At 40.1% G+C, this 23,004-nt stretch overlaps 2 protein-coding genes across 24 annotated transcripts in view; both read right to left on the bottom strand.

Annotated features, from left to right (window-relative positions):
* LOC124132118 overlaps positions 1–23,004 on the bottom strand; it is a 239,477-nt gene that overhangs the window by 201,054 nt on the left and 15,419 nt on the right. For 2 of the 23 annotated variants that reach the window (XM_048382601.1, XM_048382609.1), the window contains exon 1: positions 262–334. The exons of the other annotated variants lie outside the window; for them this stretch is intronic. The gene's annotated coding sequence lies outside the window, so the exon portion shown is untranslated. Of the gene's footprint in view, positions 1–261; positions 335–23,004 lie in introns of those variants that run through there. 23 annotated transcript variants of the gene reach the window in all.
* On the bottom strand, positions 19,389–22,651 carry LOC125372245. The gene is made up of 3 exons (XM_048381534.1): positions 22,598–22,651; positions 20,585–20,794; positions 19,389–19,916 (listed from the first exon to the last, which is right to left on the bottom strand). The coding sequence occupies exons 1-3, from the start codon at positions 22,649–22,651 to the stop codon at positions 19,389–19,391; spliced, it is 792 nt and encodes a 263-aa protein (XP_048237491.1).

Below are 23,004 nucleotides of genomic sequence, written 5' to 3'. Positions count from 1 at the left end.
AGAGTAATGCAAATATGCAACGTAATCGTATATCCTTATTCCCTACTGTGAAAAGCACGGTACATTTGTTTTTTATCTACTTAGTTTAAGAAACAGTTGCAAATTATCGACTAGGCTTGTTTACCAATAATGCAAGAGACACACAAGAATAACACCCATGATTGACGTTGTCAGTTACTGATCTTTCCAGTAATAATTTAAACTCAACTTGAATAGGTTTATGCTTAAAACATAATGAATAATAATTTTTTGTATTCCTACCTTTTGATATTTAAAAGAGATCTTTCCAGATAGGTTTAAAGAAGCCAAAATCCCAGGGCCTGCCTGGAACAATTATCACGACGACCTGCCCCCAGGTCTGAAAGAATATTGTCTCAGCGATATTCGTTGTTACCAATAATTAATCACAATTCTTAAACAAAAATGATCTACTTGATGTTAATTTTCCGGTATTTAGCCACAATGATGCATGGCAAAACTAGCACCATCGCAGAAGAAAGCTTTGATATTGGTAGCGCTAATTGCCAGCATCCGGGTGATTGAGGAGTGGTCGGTCGATGGTCGAGGTGGAGTCAGTTGCCCGGATATAGGACAAAAACGCAGGATGTTGAGACATCACGTGTGGCATGTGATACGGAAGACTCGAGTGTCTGTTGTAGAAGCAATTATTAAAACAATACTATACAATTACGGAATATGTTTTTATTTAGGCGGGTAATAGGAAACATACTGAGTTGGCAATATTCATGCGCAAACATACAAGTAGTTGTCCTTGACCTTTCCTCAGCTACCATTACATTCAAGCGGATACAGCTTTTTGAAAAAGAGAGGTGCATTTTGTGATTCGGCAATTTGTGAACGGTAGAAGTGTGACGTTGTTGAAAATCACAAGATAAGTTAGTTACAGTGTTATAATACGTTTTGTTCAGTATCGCCCTGCATCCCCAACCCAGTCAGTTTGGTATTTGTAGTTACATTCAATAACCGTAAAGACTAACTAAAGCCCCCAACTAAAAATATTTTGAAACAGGGAGCACAATTTGTCAAATGTCAGGATATGATAAACTATATAATATGAAACAAATTTAGATACGTTATAATAAAAATAAACATCTAGGTGCCAAAACCAATGATTTTGGGACATGAAAAATATCTAAGAGATAATTTAGGTGATTTAAGAAGGGCGAAACATTCCACCCCGAGACACGGTACAAAGGGGATAGGGAACACCGCATACATGTACCAGCGAGGAAAGGTGCAGAAGTGGTAACAAGTCAAGCCCCGTCTTTTAATACTTACTATACATATGTATAGGCATTGTTTCATTGTCTTATTAGATACGTGCTGGAATATGGCCATTTCCATTCAAATCTCATGAGGCATTATCTCAACAGCGGGAGACTCTCCAAAAATGATATTTGCTGGTGGAAATAAATAAGGGAACAGTCAGTTTTAGACACAGTAACATGATGTGCTATCATGGGTCCCCAGCCTTGTCTACCCAATACGCAGTTGGAAACAATGCACACAAACACATCTCAACATTTTATTCTGACATGTGTTGAATTTGTATGCGCGCTATTTTAAATGCACTGACAGAAAAGCTTATTCCCTAAATTTTTCATTGTTCCTTTATTTGTTTACATCAGTGTATATTAATAAGCAGTCAGAGTTTGCATCCTGTCGTGAGCTAAAGTTATGTGAAATAACTGAACAGAAAATAGGTCAAGACAAATATTTTATAATCAACATTTTAAAGAATGTGTAACTACATGTAATAGCAGGCTGTCCCCAAAATAGGAAACTCATAATATATGCATCTAGGGTAATCCTGGGAATACCGTTTTATGATTTGGTAGGTCCCTTCACTGAACGGCTGGAGTCAAAAAACATATTTCGAATCAATTAAGTGTAATGCTTCGTCAAAAATATATAAACGAAAACTAACAACCGTTTCTTCATCGTTTCAAGTTATATTCAGCGGATACAATTTTCTCTTTCGTCAATCTTGTTCACAAATGAAACAAAGCATTCTCAGCATTACTACAGACAATGTACAATGCTGGACCAATGGTAGCTGATATCACACATGATATGCACAGCGCTAGGATTAGATCATAATTAAACAATTAAACTACAACAATGCTGGTGACGATAGTGGAGGTTGTGAACCTAGAGCTACATGTGCCATGAGCAGTTAAGTGGTGAACAGTCCCTACCTGATGTATGCTGATACATTCCCGGCTGAGATAATATTGTCTTTACCAGGGTCTGAAAAGCCTTTATCGTTTGTTAAACTGGTTTTGTGTGTCTTGGACTCTATACCATTCATCAAATCTAAGGAGCTGTCTGACTGGTAGGCTGAGTTCAGTATTAATAGAAACTTAAACACTTGTGCATTGTATATAAACTTACGTAAATGCCGACATAACACTTGCATGTGTTTACTGTAAAAAGATGATTTAAGGCGACATATGTCTTTCATCAATGGCTTCACTTAGATTGATGGTGCTAGGATTAACAGGCAGAGTAATAAAGCACCATGAAATTTCAATATTCCCTTGAAAGAAAAACATACATTTACATATGTGTGTATGAATGAACATTAAGATAATGTACCGACGTTATCTATTCAGGGATGAAGCTCTTGAGCTTCACGTCGCTGACGAATATTTCATTGCAATCATGATTCAAAAGACAAATTAAGCATGAATGATGTTTTTTTCACAAAAGTATTTTTTTTCCATGCCAGTGATTTTTTTTAATAAAAAAACAAAAACATACGTGCATTAACTCGAATTGAATTGTTTCGTTATATCGCTTAAACCCATATGTAATCCCCATTGGAACTATGGTCTACTATAGGCGATTCGCTTGTCTCGAAATACTGAAACTCGATACAATAGAAAAATAGTCCTCAAGGGTTTACTGTATAATGTATACCATAGATACAAATGCTGAAGACTCGGTATAACGTTGCATCTATAAGTTGTAGGTCTTGTTCGATGCTACAGTATCATGCAGCTACCAGAGTAACACAAATCAGTGGTAAGAGCAAAAGTAACTTTGCCGTCGGGAGATGATGACATGGAATAAGCCAGGTCACACATTTTAACCATATGTCGTAATTTCAGACGGCTTGTACAAGCTTAGGGCACTGGGTACCAATCTGCCCGAAATCACCATGGGGGTATAAGTTTAGGCCATAAGGATATATATAATGTTGAGTTTCATATGGAATATACGGTTTAAACTGTGTAGAGGACTATTAGCACTGAAGAGTTTACGAGAGTTTAAGGAATGACACAATAATGATTTCGTTGTTAAGGTTTTTTGTACCGGAAGAAGGAGGTATGTCTTACGGCTTGAATTTCGCCTAAGACGTTTTGATATTTACCTCCAAATAGCAACGGTTGTTGTTGCCTTTTCAACTCGTCACGTGACATATCATACCTTAATGTTAAGGACGCCGGAGGCGACGAAAAACAACAATGAACGAGGACGCTTCATAGACTGACAGATATGTCGTTAACGTCATGTTATTCTATCTGCGGGTGAATCGTTTCCTTAAAGAACCAATGTGACCGTGACCTTTGTTTTACCGCGGTATTACGGTCATCGTGAGCCAGTAGCCATATGCTTCCTCTGCTGCTAGGATAACTATCTGAGTGATCATGTACACCCACGCCACAAGCTTAAGACTTCCGTGTACGTAATTAACCTTGAAAGGATTATTTCAGCTAAATAAAACCGAGCGTTAAATCCATTTCACCCAAATTAGTTTTGTTTTATACACGTTGGTGTACGAGCAAATCAAATACACCTGCACAAATGGGATATAATCTCACGGACCCTGGCGAATATATTAAAAAAAGAAAAATCCAACTTAAGTCTAGAATGATTTGACAAGTCAAGATTGCCTCAGCTTTGAAATTAAGCATTGTTCTGTGCTCCATTTGAATTTTATTTTATATTGTGTAGACCTATAGTTTGAAATAATACAACTTTATTTCTTGGATATGAATGCTGCAAATGCAAATCAGCACTCTATATTATCTCAAACATAACTTGCATACAAGTTAAACAACAAACAAACAAACATTCAAAAGCATATACGAAATATACACATCCGTCTTTGTTAGAGATAAGGACAAGTGGATATTTCGTTCCAAGCACGTTGGCTAAAATCGTGATTTCCATCCTCGGCATTGAAGGTCTTGCTCTGATTAGCATCTAGCTTAATGGTGCGTGCGAATATTCTTTTACAGCGCGTCATTCAAGCGGTCATATATGGCTACAGCTGGACCAAAGTTCAGCGTGCGTTAATGGTATCTCCCATTGAGGTTCAATACCGACTTACATAACCACCTTTCGTTAAAAAAAGATCCCACATATCACACATTCTCCATTTTTACTCGCACTGTGTATACAATGTATCTGAAACTGTCTTTAATCTAAGAAAGCATTGCCTTATCTATAACACCAATCCTCATATATGAGGTTACGAGACGAATTCGTTGATGCGCATTTCAGTCGTTGAAACTTTGTTTCTCTTATTTCACTTTAATTGAAAACTACTTTTCCCCAATGTTGTTTCAAAGCATGTGGTTAAGTACACAGGAAGTTACAAAAAAACTTTCATTAGTTTCTCAGCTTAAAGATAAGGAGAAGGTTTTTAAAAAAAAATCTCTTTGCAAGAACCTCATATGTCGATGGGATTAACAAAAACAATTCCTCTTTTGATGCGAATTGTCGCAACAAATTAATGTAACAGCAATATTTAGGACATACACAATGCAGTTGTAGTTGCAAAAGTGCATTTGAAGGGTAAAAATCCTGTGGAAAACACATTTCTTTCACACCAATGGGAGATTGAGCAATACTGAGTGAGTGAATGTCGTACAACGCCACAGTCAGCAACATTCAAGCTGTAATACATGTATACGGTCGAGTCTTGACTAGACAAACAAGTGACTGAAAGTATGAGCAACGATCCACAGTGTCGGGCACGACGACATCAGCTAGTCATACAGCCTGACCACCCGACCTAAGCATCTTATTAAACCAGACAACGTGCAGGTTATTGGATGTAATTCTGAGCCCGACAAGTTCGACACAGGGAAAGTTCGGGTTAATGAGATATATATGTATGTGTGTTATCTTGAGCATGTTCGACGTGCTCGCTTGTTCGAGTGAATCGATTTCAACATACAGCATCTTTGTGTAAATGGGGTGTGTCTAATAAGCAAACCCAGCAAATTCGACATTGACATGTTTGTGCGAATTGTACAACTGAGTTTTGAAACCACTTGAGATAAGTTATTTGCAAAACAATGTTCACCCGAGTGAAGTGACTCGTGTTTTTTCAGTTGTTGCTCGTGACGACCATGTGCGCTTGTGAATATACACGTTGTGATAAGTAAGTGTTTGAGGGTTGGGTTTAATGTTATTGTCCTAATCGATTTGCCCATACATCACAGTAAAATACAGACAGCAAAACATTTGTTCAATTTGGATAAATGTCTACACAAATTACGACAGCCATCTGCCCAGCTACCCACCCACCACACTGTCTCCTGATACCAGTACACCCCACCCCACATAAACCCCACACCTGCACACGCAACCTTCCCATTTCGAAAGTAATCTGTATTTTTCTGTTATCAACCTAATCACCGGGTGAATCGGAACCTGTTTTAAGTTTTCAGCATTTTATGTGAACCTTTGTTCCTGAAAAAATATTATTGTCCGGTACGGAAACATATTGTTTTTCCTGGACCTTGTCCAAGATCATGCTGACTTTTATGTAAGTATGTGTTTATTTCCAGAGATAAACACGTACATGCAGATTCTGTTAGTACTTAGTTCGCTTGAGTTGCCCTAGGCATCACGGATGTAGGAAATGAATAGCCTCAGATTGTGCCAGTAGTTCACTATTGAGACCGCAGCTTCTCTTAACTAATATCACCCGTAGTTACAGAATCAATGTGGCATATTCTACACCATTGGAACGGATGAGTGAGAGAATTGGATACAACGCCGAATTTGTTTCTCTTTTTGGACAATATTTCAGTCATATAATGGCATGGCATGAAAGCCGTTATACGCTTACTTCTTTGGTCAAACCATGTACTCGGGTATGTGCTGAAAAACCAAGAAACAGATTCGAACTAACAATCAGGATACTGGCACGCCTAACACTGCGAGTTCCGTCGCCTTTGACAACTGCGTGCGCTCGTGTACAGACGACGTGGGTCGCTGCTCGTGATATCAATCACAGGTTTGTGTGAACAGTTTCCACAGCTCGTTGTGATATAGGTGGAAGGTTTGAGACGTAAAGCAGGATTCGATCTCTACCATAACTGCGATATAGATGGAATAAGCAACATTCTATCCTTGTCGCAAATCTGTGTATTTCTAAAGCTAACTTTACGTTATTAAGACAGCCCATCTGGGGGTAATGTGAAGAGATGCGCCGTAACAGCTGCCGGCAGGCGTGGGAGCGAGAAGACAGGGGACATGACATGCACTCTAGATCTCGCAAAACCACGCCCTGTAAAACACGTGGAGGCAGGATTAGTGATGATAAAAACGACGGGGGTTTTTCGTCGAGTTATTTTATAGCGTTCTAATTAGTTGATCAACTCAGATCGGATGTGGGTGGGGCGTCCTGAGATGAAGTTAGGTAAATATTACCAACAGCGTCTGTGTGTGACTGAGAAGATGGGCGAGATGAAGGAAATGGTCAATTCATGATCATACAAGAGGATTTGACTTGAGAACACATTTCTCAGGTTTTATCAAAATAGATTTGTTCATTCAAGGAGAGGGCTAAGACGAAATACAGGTTGTAAAAAATAAAACATAAATACGCTCAAAGAAATTTGTTCATATAACAGCAAAACCATTCGAAAAAAATTATTTAATGGGTAATTTGTATCATTCTTGGAGTGGGGTTGAGCTTAATCAAATAATATAAAAATTTCAGATGATCTTATGTACAAATGATCCATACTTGGTGAAACACAGATGATACCTCCCTGTTGTCAGTTTCAATAAATAAAATGAGCTTGTGGCATTAGCGTCGTTACGAAACTCAACACGGGCATACATTATCCTAACGTTTCTTTGTCAGAGATGAATATACCACATTAATGTATATTGCTGAAGAAGTCCCTATTCTGTTGTGAATCAAAATCATGCTAAAAAGACTCAAAACAAGGAAGACCATTTTTCCAAAACGCAAAGAGATAAATATTTATGTCCCGTGTTCTCGTACGGGGCTCATGCAGGCGCTCAGGGGGAGTTTGGGAGTTCCTCGCGTGCGCTTATCAATCACCGATACCTCGTGCACCTGCCGCACGTGCAGGCACAAGAAGAGGAGAGTGGTGGGTCGTATTTCACCACTTGTTCGGGAAGAAACAGGGCATCGTTCAAGAAGAGGAACCATGTCAACACACGCGGCCCAACCTTTAACGTTGAAGCCAATTAATCTCCTTGTCTGTACATTTTCAACATGTCTGTGTCTTGCTGTGTTGGCATTGAATTAGCTGTTACAGTAATTTGCTTATCCAAAATGAAAGATCTGAATTTTAGATTAGAGATGTTGCATGGATGATCAGAAATTCAAAGAAAATGAAGAGTTATTGAAGTCTTCGCGTCAATACCACAACTTACATTAACATTATCGGCTAAGTGGCGCACCGGTGTTCCGGTGAATTGTGATAAAAAAAATGGTCTATAAAATTGCAAGAAGGATAACAGGTAAGCCTTTGCCGGCACAACCATAACATGATTGGCTTTGGTCCTATTCGTTTGCATGAATTGATTCAAATTACGGAGAATTCTGTTGAATGAGTGAGCATTTATATACACAACAGCTATTTTGCAGATACACACAGAGGAGTCACCTGGAGGCAACATAAAATATCCTGCTGCCAATCACCAATCGACCTGAAATATCGACCTGACGTTTTGCATGCTAACCCTTTTTCGGTTGGAGTTGCCGAATTTTCGATGAACCTAAGGACTCCTTCTCAGATGTTGCGACACTTATCAACTGAATACACATCGGCAAACTACTGGCGTTACAACGTCAAATGCTACATATTATTTCTCTACGTTATGAAACGGTAAACATTATGTCATTGGTTGGTTTAATAAACGAGCGCAGACATTGTGCTTGCAGTCAAGGGTCATAATCATGGGGCACTGGGAACACATGACCATCGGATCCTGACAGTTAAGGGATGTAAATCTGCAAAGAAACCATGTAAATATGTTGACGAACGTCACACTTCACATTTCAATATCACATAATACAGCTGTGTTGGCTAATTCTGTTAAGCAACATCTGCAACTGATTTGTGGGGAATTATGATGTTTTTACCGCCGTTATATCCGGGCGTTTGTTGTGTTTTTCTGTCTTTGATAACTGTAACAGGAGTGGAAATAATGTTGCAACTGACAAAACGAATTTCCTGTATCAATAAATGAAATTTTATAAAGAAAAATATTGTAAATTGGACACAGTTATAGGGCGCGGCGCGCTGTGTAATCCAACACCTACAACATCATGACAGACTGCAATCATGCTGTACGGAACGTGTCTACAGTGAGTTATAGAAAGTGCGTCTGCGTGTGCGTCAACATGTGCGAAAGACATGATGACATAGACAGATTCCTGTGCAAACCTTTATCTCAGATCCAGGACCCGAGCACAGAGCTGTGTGTGGATCATGAGAAATTGAACAAAGAACGTGGGACATAGTCATGTCTAGAAATACAAAATCGAACATAAACATACCAAAAAGTACGATTCTCGTACAGAGCCCCGTTCCACAAAGCGATCCATACGTGAATGTTAAGATATGGACGTTACGATATTAATCTTAGCACAAGGAGTCATTTCAAGTAACATATGCATTAAACCATGACTCCTTTGTCTTTGACCGTGGTCAGAAAAACTGAATTGTTAGTTAAACAATTAACCATTATCTTGATCAGGGCTACATTTTTTCATAATAGGCCCATCAACATGGGCAATTAATATTTAGGTGATTGATAAATGTTCTCGGGGTCCAAAATGAATGGTAAACCTGCCCTGGTACATGCATTTCATAAGTGCGAGGTGCACGTGCGAAAGGCTCGGGGAACACATTTCACGTGCTTCACGCAGGGCCGAATCGCACAGTGTTGTCACAGTTGTGCATAGAGTTCCTGAATATCTTTCAAAGTATCTTCAACAAAACAATGTTTTTTCAACATTTAGGTGCCATAAATGTTGGACATGGTTTAAGTATGTTAGACCACTCGGACCCCAGTGTCTAATCGTTGAAATGGATAATTAAACAACTCGGCGCTGCGCGCCTGGTGGTTTAATTAACCATTTCAACGATTAGACACTGGGTCCTCGTTGTCTGACCTATACTTACACCCATGTCAACAGAAAAGTCGGTTTTGTTCACACGGATCTAATTTTCGAAAAATAATAAAAAAGGACTACTTTCAAGTTGCATATGCATTACGCCCATGTCCACGAATAAGTCTGTTTTGTTCACACGGAAGTGACTTTCTAAAACGCATAATAAATACTCAAAAAGTGTATTGTCAACTTCAGCATGAAACTGTAATGCAAAGCGCATGTGTTTACGGATGTAAAGTCTATAAAGTAAAGACATTACGTCAGTTCGTGTGCCTTAAGGCTGCAAATTAACTCCTATATCAACAACTAACCAGGATGATATAAATTCATCTAGGCAGCACCAGATAGACATTAAGTTCAACGCCTCCGTTTAGCCATTCCATCAGTTGTGTCGCCATCTTGGAAAATGAGATTAAGAATCTATGCCTAAGAGTTCCATTGCATAAGGCCGCGAATTGCTAGAAATGTAGCAGTGGCCAGTTGTGACTGACGTCACTTTGAGTTTGCAATATGTAGTCTTTAGCTTCTTCAATTGTTATAGATCTGCTGAGATGTAAGGTATTCGAGTATTTTACCATTGATTTTTACGTTAAACATATGTAGGCCACACACTATAACCTGTGAGCCAGTGAGATGAGATCCCGATCGTTGTTTCCGAACAACTGCTTCCAACAGTATACACGCGTCTGAAACATGAGGCGGCGGCACCTTCCTATAATCACAGATCAGATCTTTCAGTCGGTCATTTCAGTTTAAAACGGACTTACAGCGGTATTTGTCGGATCCTATTTCAATATGGTGTTTCTGGCGAGTCAAGCGAGGTTCTGACATTTCAGACAGTTAGTAAGTTCATTGATTCTTGCTTGGTGCATTTGGTTTCGTTTGGAATGGCAGATAGCATCAGTGCTAAGGTCCGGGAGAAATTCGCTGCAGGTGCATAAGTCTGTACAAGTGGCCCATGTGATATGGGAAAGACCGGCGTCTGCATCGGATTACACCTTTTAGATTCAAATGATTTGTGGTTAATTCAACAAGCCTGTTTTCTTAAAGGAGCTCTAAGTGTCAATATAATGCTACCAGTATAAAACTATTACACCTTAATTTTTCCATGAATAATCCGGCGACAATTCAGCTTACTCCTTCATATATGTTGCATGGGGATATGAGTGGATATAGTTTTACGCCTCTTAACAATATTTCAGCAATATTAAGGTGGGAGACACCATGAACGCACTTCACACATTGCACCCATGTAGAGAATCAAACCCGTGTCTTCGCTTTGTCCGCAGCATGAGAATGCATGCTGTTGGAACCTCTTGAATATCGTATAGTTTCAAATACTCAAGGAAAAACGAAAAGTTTGTTGAGGAAAAAGAAAGTAAAAAATGTTTTCGTTTATGGGGGAGAGTTGAAGGATGGTTACATGGCAAATGTGTTGACTATTGTAGGTCAAGGTCCACGTGCACAAGTGTTAACATACAACAGTTTTAAAAATATAACTACAGTTTTAGAATTAACTGTGAGAGAGCAAACACTGAATTCTGTATAGTGATTATGATGTATACTGATCTGAATATTAACTGAAAGCAGGTGACATATATATTCCCCACAGTTGGAATTTCGGCAGTAGATGTGTATAATGGAGAGATAGAATGGTTTTCAAACACAAATATTTAGAAATGATGAGCATTTTGATTTTGGTAAATAATTGCCGATTTATTTAGAGACAAAACTGAGTGACTTCTGGAATTACAGAGGACTTCGACCAAATCTATTGCAGCCCACATGTCTACTCACAGGCACGTCTTCATAACTGTTATGGTTATTAGTGCCGACATTGGTACCCATAGATCAAGGTCCTTCAAACGGTGAAGAATGCAATGTCATTTATTGTAATTAAAGTAGTTAACTTTTACCCCAGACTGCGATGTATATTTTCAATTATGAATGCCATTTTCATTGGCTGAAGAGTAATAAAGAATGATTTGATTAGCTGAGAGCAGGAATTATGACTTCTCGTGAGTGATGTATGCTCTTTGTTTTCAGATTGGTTTGTTATGGTTGGTCCCTTGGAATACTACGGTGGTCTGTGATTGCATTCATAAACAAACTCAATTTAAGGAGTCGAATAAATCACTAAATGGGGCTCTAACTAACCAGCTAATTGATTTCCCGGATGGTGATGGGAATGACCTCGATTTTCGTGACGGTGGTCGTCTGCTTCGCATAGGATAAAGGTCAAGGTCGAATAATGTAATGCTCCCGTTGCTTGGCAGACGTATGGAGAAACGTGGTCTTTGTGATACAGATAGTTGTGATATTATCCTTGACATGCACTCAAGAGTGAGACAGCTACTCCGTGTTAGTAATACTTTTAGGAAACATTGTATGAAGGAATGGGAGGAAAAGAATGGCAAAACAAAAAGCTTCCCAGAGAATGGAGATTCCATCTTAAAAGACAGATGGAAGGTAACCATGTGACCTACACACCATTCTCCTTTTGGGATCAAGGTCAAGGTCACAATTATCAAAGGGGACTGATTCAGCTAGGCAACAATACACAAACATTTGTATTCGAGAGCCCAGTTTAAGTAACACGGTTTGGTTGTTTTTAGGTCATTCGTTTAGCTTTGTTTGTACTTTTTAACAGTTGTTTTCCTAAGGTTGTTAAGTTACGTTTGTGAACCGAAATCTGAGACGCCAACGGTATACGAAAAAACGGACTGTTCCGTATCCTGTTTACCTAACAAACAGTGACAAGAAGATTGAGATCTCTGGACCATGCACTTCAATTAACACCCGGCATAAGAAAGTGGTCTTCATTCAGTCAATGAGGCCTTAAATACGAAAATATTGAGTTAACAAACATCTTACACCCAGACTGTTCTGAATGCAATAACAGTCGCTGTAACATCTGTATGTTTCACATTGCATAGGTTAGATCCGCTGACTGGGACACAGAAAGGAAAGCATTTTCTAGTGAGTGAGTGAGTGAGTGAGTTGGATTGAAATTCAGGGAATTTCAGTTATAACACAGAATGTCGGCTTGCATCCTCGATGTTTCAGAGCATCGTATCTGCATTCTATAGAGATGTAGAACACTAGATATTGTAGGGTAGACAGCTTAATGAGTGAGGCCAGGCCATAGGGGTGGAGAAACCAACGAGTACATTTATACTGCCGATGGACTAAGGATTATAATCACGAATTACAAAACTGGATCACTATTAAGATTAATGTCATTGATAGAACATATTCCACGACAACCAATCTTTCCTGACCATCACAGCAATATAGACAAGTATCAATGTTGTCCAGAACAGACAGCGGCCAACGCCATCGACGAAAACAAAACGCAGATGACAAGTTGGTCAAGCTTGACGTTTATCTACTTTTCGTGACGGTATGCGCAGCAGGTAGATCTTCTGCCCAAGCTATCAGTAGACGGGAGCTCCGACTGAACTGTTGTCTGTCAGACCATTGACCTGAAAGCCAACATTGGTCACGCATGGGCTGGCTGACTGACAGACCACCTGATGACCAATGTTTACTGAGTGACTTATGATAATGACAAGCAGATGGCGTTTACAGTACCCAAACTGCCATATTTGAATGTATATTTTTTGGGACGGAATTAAATAAAGAACATCTACACTCCGAAACATTAATTTGTTTGACATATAATTTCATACGAAACATTAATTTGTTTGACATATAATTTCATACGAAACATTAATTTGTTTGACATATAATTTCATACGAAACATTAATTTTTTTGACATATAATTTCATACGAAACATTCATTTGTTTGACATATAATTTCATACGAAAGATTAATTTGTTTGACATATAATTTCATACATGTACGGTAAGATCCTCTTGAAATGCGATACTAAAATTTCACTAACGACATTTATTTACTTTCTTGATATAATTTTTTTTTTAACAGCAGTAGACAGAATTATATATTATTGCTTACTATATATATTCCGTGGGTATGTTTTCGGGAATATCCTTCGGTTAACGTAACTTGTGTAGACATTTTTATCAAATATTTCTTTGTAGACATCTACATCATGTTTTTAAACATAGTTCCCCAAAGAATTGACTGTGGTAAATTTCAATATATAAACCCCCTCCTATTCAAGCATCAGCCCCAACCAATCCCCTTCTCGTTTAACCAAGCGGATGTATCACGTCATTGTTCCTCTAGCCACATTCTAACCTTGTCCTTGCCATAATCACATTCCTATAGAAATTCCTGACCTGATACCCTGTATATATTCATATAGTATAAGATGGTTAAACATTAGGTGATTATTTTGCGATAAATGGGAAGCTTCGTTTAAAGTGCCAAATTTCGATATTTAGCCTTACTCGTCCACTTCTTATCCCTCCCCCCCCCCCCCCATCAACTAAATCCATCCCATTCTGAACGTGATGAAGTAATCATGAATCCGGTGGCCAGAATGCCATATACGGATTAAACTGATCCCTAAAGCCCGTGCCTCTCGCTACCATAAATCTCTTAAAACCTACCCCGCCACGTCACGCCTCGGTTGTCGCTACATTGCATATCAAAGACATTCCAAGGAAGAAAAAAATCACGTGGCATCGGGAATGAGGAGGAAAAAATATCTGGTTTAAAGTTGGATGTCATGGGAAAGTCTGGCTGAGGGTTAGTATGCATTTCAGAGATTTCCTCCCAGCTGAAATCTGATACAACACCGAACTCCACACTCATTCTCATCTGAGGCACTTATGTAAGGTTTAAAACGTGATCCATTGGTGGTTAATTAAAACATTAAGAACATTGCAAAAATCTTTTTAAAACTTTCAACCAATACAGCGATGATATAGTTGCATACTTAAACCTTGAAACACTTATAGACACTACGCCATCTTCTAATAAAGAGACCTGAAAGAACGGAAATACCATAATTACTTTGACACATCAGGAGCGTCAAGGCAGAGGGATTGGTTCGGCAACATGTTCGTTGGCTCCCTTCGAGGTAAACATTATTTCTAGATAACCGAGTTCGTTGTATGGGGATTGCAGCTCTGTGTTCGGAATTTCTCTAATGTTGACAGTTGGCACACTTGTGAACTATTTTCCGGAATCTCTTTGAACAGTTGGTAAAATATAATTTTATATAAAACTTGAAAAGAAGCGTAAACTGACTGTTTTAACAGACCTACAAAATCAGCATTTATGAGGTCCCAAACTTGGCGTTTCATAACGGGCACCGACTGATTGCTATCTCAGCTGTGGGGATAGTTTGGGGAGGACACCGATACTGGGGAGTAGAAAGAGGAGGAGATGGAGGGGAAGGGGAAGGGGGAAGGGGAAGGAGTTGCTGATAGAATTGACAGATGCAGTTCTGCCTCCCATACAGAAACTATTTTAAATCCCACGTTTTGTGGTCTCAAAACATATTTGAAATGCCTTATCTCAATATACAGGTCTCCATCGACTTACAGTATTATATTTAAAAACTGGTTCTTTTATTAAAGGCGTGTGGTGTGGTGTGGTGTGGTGTGGTGTGGTGTGGTGTGGTGTGGTGTAGTGTAACATTGAGTTTATTGCACAGGCGCCCAATTGGACGTTTTGACTAGCTATAAAACGATGTCTTGCTGCGAGAGTAAGGTCTACTATAACTTCTAACCTAAATGATATCTACCAGGATTTTTCTTAAACCACATGCCTTCATGCTGTGAAAAGTATTACCTTGGGCTGGAAATGTCACGACAAATTAGCGTTTAAGGCGAACTCAAGTTATTCAGCTCTAGCGTGTACATGCTTAATCTATTACTGGAACTAATACTTGAAATTGTAGAATGACACTATCATTGAAAACACATTTCTTATTAATGTCACTTTTTGCATAATCGACCATATACATCCATAACGGAAGTATCTTCTATCACGTCCGCGAAAATGTTACCATTAAAAAATGCAATCTACAGGACGTGCGTTTTCAGTGACCTGAGTCAACCGAGGTTAATACATTTCAAGCAATCAGTGTTGACCAGATCTAACCTGAGTTAACTGGTGTTAATCAAGGATAAAAATATAACACATGAACTGCAACCTGCCAGGAGAGGCGAAATTGCCATGCGTATTGCTATAACTATCTAAGGTAAACCATGTTTCATTGCTTTACAAAACAGCCAATGTACATTTTCTATTTAATACGAGGGGTGTTCATTAAAGAGTTCCCCTAAACCACTTTAGTTATCATATTTGGTTGAAATTTCACATGTGTAATGATACATGTATCTATGGGTTATGTCTGAATTTGCAGCACCGAACTATTAATCTTACCACTTTTTTACAGGTGTTAATATCGAGTAGGGTGTGACAATGGAGCCAGTAGAATACCGAGCAATGATTAGGTTTTTACATTTGAAAGGTCGCACACCAAAAGAAACTTTCGATAAAATGAAAGCAACTTATGGGGAAGATGCCCCATCATATGACGTTGTTAAACACTGGCATCGCCAGTTCAAGTGTGGTCGGACATCTGTGGAAACAGCTTCCATTCCTGGTCGCCCCCATTCAGCCATTGATGAGGACACTATCAATCAAGTGGAGACCGCTATTTTGGCAGACCGACGTATAACTGTTCGCCAGTGAGCACAAGATGTCAAGATCAGTGTAGGGTCTGTGGAAAAAATCATCCATGACAATTTGAACATGCATAAGGTGTCTGCACGATGGATTCCCAGGCTGCTCACACCTTTCCAAAAGCAGGAACGAGTCAATTGCTCAAAGGATCTTTTGGACATGTGCCAAAAAAAACAGGCAAACTTTTTTGACAGACCTATCACACAGGATGAAACATGGGTCCATCACTATGATCCTGAGACTAAAGTTCAGTCGATGCAATGGAAGCATGTGGAGTCACCACCCCCAAAGAAGGCACGTGTCCAACCCTCTGCAGGCAAGGTCATGCTCATGGTGTTTTGAGACCAGCACGGAGTAGTGATGATGGATTTCTAGGCAAAGGGTACCACAATTACAGGAGCTTATTATGCTTCACTGCTGCGGAAATTGCGGGACGCTATCAAGCTTAAGAGGCGTGGCATGATGACCAAGGGTGTCCGTCTCCTGCAAGACAATGCTCCAGTACACAACTCTCATGTTGCCCAGACAGAAGCGCGGTCCTGTGGCTATGAAATCCTTCCACATCCTTCTTACTCTCCTGACCTTGCACCATCTGACTTCCACCTCTTTCCAACCATGAAGTCATTTTTGAAGGGAAAACCTTTCAGAAATGATGAAACACTGATTTCTGAAGTCAAGTCCTGGTTTGAGACGCAAAATGAGGGCTTTTACAAGCGAGGTCTCCATAGTTGCATAAACCGATGGGAGAAGTGTGTAACTCTTGGTGGTTCCTTTGTGGAGAAAGACTAATACCTATGCCAAGTTTCATTCCACTAGGTCCATCGGAAGTGGGTCAGGGGAAATCTTTAATGAACACCCCTCGTACATGTAAAACGATAAGAAAGTTCTAGAATATTTGTTGTGTTTTTGCTTTCCCCGTGAAAGGAGGAACCATACAATAATATTGTGTTTCATATCGCTTTCATAACACGTGATACTTTTTTCATGACATCTAGCAGTCCCAGTCCCATCGACCATCTAATTCTTATTGCTGAATGAACACAGCTGGCATGTTTCTCCTATCTACTTAATATGATTGCATGTGCATTAAAAAGGGAAAAAAACCAATCATGAATCCATTTTGCAAAAGACAAAATGGTTCAATATCGTTGCACCAAAACTCGCATAAAAGGCTCGCATCAAGTGCCGATCTCTGTCGTTGGTGTTAAGCACATGCTAATATTGATATCGATATGATATCAGTGTTATATGATAATAAATACACACATCAGTATATACATGAAAAGAGAAATATATTGACGTAAGAGTTTAAGATTTACCCAAAAATGACGGTCGTGACTGATTGGCCATGTGGCTGTACACCATCCTGACGTACAATTGTTACCAGTTATAATTAGTATAAATAAGTTGGAACATGCATTTTTTAAACAGTGACGTCACTCATAGTAACATCGTTGCACGTCGTCAAATTTCGTTATAGCGATATCAATTTAATGTCGCTGCGCCTTACAACTGAGGGAAATCCGTACATGTGATCGTATTTATCAATTTGTTCAAACACACCACAATATTAACCACATAGCATTTACGTTTTATTACAGATGAACGATTTGTTCAAGTTAAATAGTTATCATTATACTTTGATGTAAATCTGTCAACACAGTGTTAGTATATATATTAATATCAATACATTTAAAGGGTGAATGTTGCTCACGAAATTTCAATCACTTGATAATATGTTCAGTAACGCAATAGAATACACAATAACCCCTGATTTGTTCAAGTTGACATCAACAAGATTTGAGAAATACCTGCCTTAAAAAAAGTTAAACATATTAATACAGACAAAAGATCATCCTAAAGGAGACATTATTCGTTTCTCAGAGATCTCATTTCATCAGAACAGCGGGTACGGGTGGTACAGTCGCTGAAGGCGCCGCAAATCGCTGTGCATAGTAACGTCTCTTTGGGTGCCAGAAATCGAATTCCAGATTCGTCCTGATTATGTTTCTAGGTTTTCAACGCAATACCCGTACCTACGGGAAGTGGTAAACCTGGACTACTGTGGTCTTTCCTCCCATAAATCAAGCTGACACACAGTGATATAACTGAAATATTGTTCACAGCACCATTACACCATATTCACTCAAGATATATTTTTGAAATAACATTTATCATTACTCGAAATAAAATCCAGCTAACCATCCGGCCTGTACGGTGATTGTGACTTCATAGTGGGTGATATCTGCTTGTCATGTCATAATTGATCCTCTTCAATTAACGCCTCGAGCTTGTGGTGCACACGCCCAGTCAACAAGTAAAAGTTCGTACATCGCGCTATTCACGCATTAACTCATAATACAGACAGCAACGATGGTATCTAATTTCACACAAGACACATATATGTTATATACCCCATGTACGGCATATTTCCTGTCCTTGTGATTATGAAAAGAAGAAGAATTAAGCCTTTAACGAAGTAAACCAATACAAGAAATTATAAGTCAGGAGGTAATTCCCGAGTAAATAAATCATGTAACAGATCCTCTAACTCTTCTTTGTTGTGTTTGTAGAGTCATGATACTGAATGTTGCAGAGACTAAATGGTGTTTACCGACCCTCAGCACGTTTTCCATAAACGTGTCAGAAGAAAATTAACCCATAACACAAAAAAAACTACCTCAGGTTCGCCACCAACATCTCCGATTACCGTCAGTGTTACGCAAACAGCGCATCTTCACATCATCTCCGTCGACAACGACATAGTCGGTAGTCCAGAAAGCCCCTTAATTCAGTTGGCGGAGCAGCTTCTGTAGGGTGCCTCAATTCCTCATCCACTGTTGTATTAGCGTGGAAAAAGATGAGCAGATGTTTCTATCATGCCATGCATCACCGACAAGATAGTCGCCGTCCTAAAGCTAGCGGTAAATATTTCCCCTCGTGCAAAAAACGAAAACAACATTAAAACGGATATATCTCTTTATTTCAACAACATCTTAAAGGTTCAGCTGTGTAGGAGAGAGCCAGACGTTTCTTATCGCGTAAGCAGTATCTCCTGAAATCTCCAGCCAGGATGCCCTAGTGATGTATTGACATGAAGTCAGGTGTTGGGGTGTCATGGTGATGTATTGTCCCGAAGTCAGGTGCTGACATTTTATGGTGATGTATTCTCTTGAAGTTATGTGTTGGCGTGTCATTGTGTTGTCTTGAAGTTAAGGGCTGGAATTGTATAGTGATGTATTCTCTTAAAATCAGGTGCTAGGATGCTATGAGGACGTGTAGTCTTGAAGCCAGTTGCTGGGTTGTCTTGGTGATGTACACTTGTTGTCTTGAAGTCAGGTGCTGGGTTGTCTTGTAGTCAGGTGCTGGGATGTCTTGGTGATGTTCACGTGTTGTCTTGTAGTCAGGTGCTGGGTTGTCTTGGTGATGTGCACATGTTGTCTTGTTTTTAGGCGCTGGGATGCTATGAGGACGTGTAGTCTTGAAGCCAGTTGCTGGGTTGTCTTGGTGATGTGCACGTGTTGTCTTGTAGTCAGGTGCTGGGATGTCTTGGTGATGTCAACGTGTTGTCTTGTAGTCAGGTGCTGGGATGTCTTGGTGATGTTCAGGTGTTGTCTTGTAGTCAGGTACTGGGATGTCTTGGTGATGTCCACGTGTTGTTTTGTAGTCAGGTGCTGGGTTGTCTTGATGATGTACACGTGTTGTTTTGTAGTCAGGTGCTGGGTTGTCTTGTAGTCAGATGCTGGGATGTCTTGGTGATGTTCACGTGTTGTCTTGTAGTCAGGTGCTGGGTTGTCTTGGTGATGTGCACATGTTGTCTTGTTTTTAGGCGCTGGGATGTCTTGGTGATGTACACTTGTTGTCTTGAAGTCAGGTGCTGGGTTGTCTTGTAGTCAGGTGCTGGGATGTCTTGGTGATGTCCACGTGTTGTCTTGTAGTCAGGTACTGGGATGTCTTGGTGATGTGCACATGTTGTCTTGAAGTCAGGTGCTGGGTTGTCTTGGTGATGTACACTTGTTGTCTTAAAGTCAGGTGCTGGGTTGTCTTGTAGTCAGGTGCTGGGATGTCTTGGTGATGTCCACGTGTTGTCTTGTAGTCAGGTACTGGGATGTCTTGGTGATGTGCACATGTTGTCTTGAAGTCAGGTGCTGGGTTGTCTTGGTGATGTACACTTGTTGTCTTGAAGTCAGGTACAGGGTTGTCTTGTAGTCAGGTGCTGGGATGTCTTGGTGATGTGCACATGCTGTCTTGTAGTCAGGTGCTGGGATGTCTTGGTGATGTTCACGTGTTGTCTTGTAGTCAGGTACTGGGATGTCTTGGTGATGTGCGCATGTTGTCTTGTAGTCAGGCGCTGGGATGTCTTGGTGATGTCCACGTGTTGTTTTGTAGTCAGGTACTGGGATGTCTTGGTGATGTCCTCATGCTGTCTTGTAGTCAGGTGCTGGGATGTCTTGGTGATGTCCACGTGTTATCTTATAGTCAGGTGCTGGGATGTCTTGGTGATGTCCACGTGTTGTTCTGAGTCAGGTACTGGGTTGTCTTGGTGATGTCCACGTGTTATCTTGTAGTCAGGCGCTGGGATGTCTTGGGGATGTCCACGTGTTATCTTGTAGTCAGGTGCTGGGATGTCTTGGTGATGTCCACGTGTTGTCTTGTAGTCAGGTACTGGGATGTCTTGGTGATGTGCACATGTTGTCTTGAAGTCAGGTGCTGGGTTGTCTTGGTGATGTACACTTGTTGTCTTGAAGTCAGGTACAGGGTTGTCTTGTAGTCAGGTGCTGGGATGTCTTGGTGATGTGCACATGCTGTCTTGTAGTCAGGTGCTGGGATGTCTTGGTGATGTTCACGTGTTGTCTTGTAGTCAGGTACTGGGATGTCTTGGTGATGTGCGCATGTTGTCTTGTAGTCAGGCGCTGGGATGTCTTGGTGATGTCCACGTGTTGTTTTGTAGTCAGGTACTGGGATGTCTTGGTGATGTCCTCATGCTGTCTTGTAGTCAGGTGCTGGGATGTCTTGGTGATGTCCACGTGTTATCTTATAGTCAGGTGCTGGGATGTCTTGGTGATGTCCACGTGTTGTTCTGAGTCAGGTACTGGGTTGTCTTGGTGATGTCCACGTGTTATCTTGTAGTCAGGCGCTGGGATGTCTTGGGGATGTCCACGTGTTATCTTGTTGTCAGGTGCTGGGATGTCCTGGTAATGTACACGTGGTGGCTTCAAGTCAGGTATTGGGTTGGACAAGACATTTTTCAAATTGTAAATGACTCGGGTAGATTATGTCTTGTGGAGATTGACTGGCTTCTTGAAAAGGCTCCACGGTTGCCATGCCATTTTGACAAATGTTGTGCTTGAATGTAAACATTTTAGATTGTATAAAATACTCCATGCTAACGTTGCGTTTGTATCTGACCTCTGTCTGATAACAAATTCACAATACTCATAGGTCTAACTATTAAATTCACGCAATGATGACATGTACAGATATGACTCATAAATTATGCACGATGCCATTTACTCCTTTGGGGTACCATGATCCTATGATAGTGAGTTCGAAGTCCAGAGTAGCCCTGATTATGACCAGGGATACGTCCATGTATTATACAATGAACTTTTGCATGTATCGAATAATGAATGCTACGTGAACATATTTCAGGCAATAACTTAATCAGCTGTTAATGTGGCTCGGAATGAGAGTTCGAGACACTGCCAAATGGCTATAAGTTTATCTCCAGACATTCTACAGGATATGGAGTAAACTTTTATACGGGGGAGGGTTTAGGGCTCACGTTTTAACCATTAAAGACGTCCTGGTTGGCTCGCTGGGATTCGCTTTGGTCGTAGGGAAGACATATCTGGCTGTTTGGTTGCTGTGATAGCTGACAGTGGTTGAGTATAGCATCGCGTCATATAACAGATATAAGTATATAAAAAACACGTGAATCAGCGTGGCTATAGATGCTTCATAGATCACGTTTCCACGGGCTACTGAAGACGTCTCTGAGTTGGGACGGCACGCATGGTAGGTCATAGGGTATTAATCCTATAGCATCTTTTTAGACGTGTAGAAGTAGCGATAAACCAGACGTAAAACCTACCTATAAAAGTTCAACATATGTCCATTAGGAGAACAATCGGTGGACAAGCGGGCAAGTGAGTGAGTGAGTGAGTGAGTGAGTGAGTGAGTGAGTGAGTGAGTGAGTGAGTGAGTGAGTGAGTGAGTGGGTTCTATCCCATTGATGTAGAAGTTTGTGAAAGCCAGGAGTACGAGTATGGGGATCCAGACCATGGGTCATATTCATGGCGAATTTGAGATCCTGACAGGGCTAAGTGACGCATCTCTGCATATTTAATTCCAACGTGGAGACCAGTTGGTTTCACGTACCCCTCTAACATCACCAGACCAGACCACCAAAGACAGTGTCCTAAAATTATTCTACATCGGCATACCTGCATAATGAATATGACACAGGCAGTTCAAGAGCCTGCATGTCTAATCATATATAATAGCTCCGAAAGTTTGGAGACAGTCTACCCATTCGACTCACTTCAATCCTCTCGGTCTTCTCGGCCAGCATTTGGTGAAATCCATATTTGAACATGATTATATGTTTTTCTTCTCGTCAAAATGGCTATCAAACCACACATAACATTCTCGCGCCAGTCTTGACCCTTATAAACCTACTATTTTTCTATCATAAAATATCTTATCTAAATCGGTTGTACGAAGTTTGTGCGGATTATTCATTTATTGATGAACCTTAATATATTTCATTGTATCATAAAAGCGACCGAGACTGTGTATAACTTCGAAATTAATTTTATTCATGAGTCATGAACAGAAATGACCCTTTCATGTTGTTTAGATAAGTGTCAAACGACTCAGCACTTCCCTGCACCAGGAGACATGGCGTTGTTGAACTTCAGGTTTTGTTTCTTTCAATTTCCCTCTTCA

The sequence above is a fragment of the Haliotis rufescens genome, unplaced genomic scaffold (assembly GCF_023055435.1).
Source record: "Haliotis rufescens isolate VD_foot unplaced genomic scaffold, xgHalRufe1.0.p SCAF_4, whole genome shotgun sequence".
Classification (NCBI taxonomy): Eukaryota; Metazoa; Mollusca; class Gastropoda; order Lepetellida; family Haliotidae; genus Haliotis; species Haliotis rufescens.
This window is presented reverse-complemented; position numbering and strand designations above follow the sequence as displayed.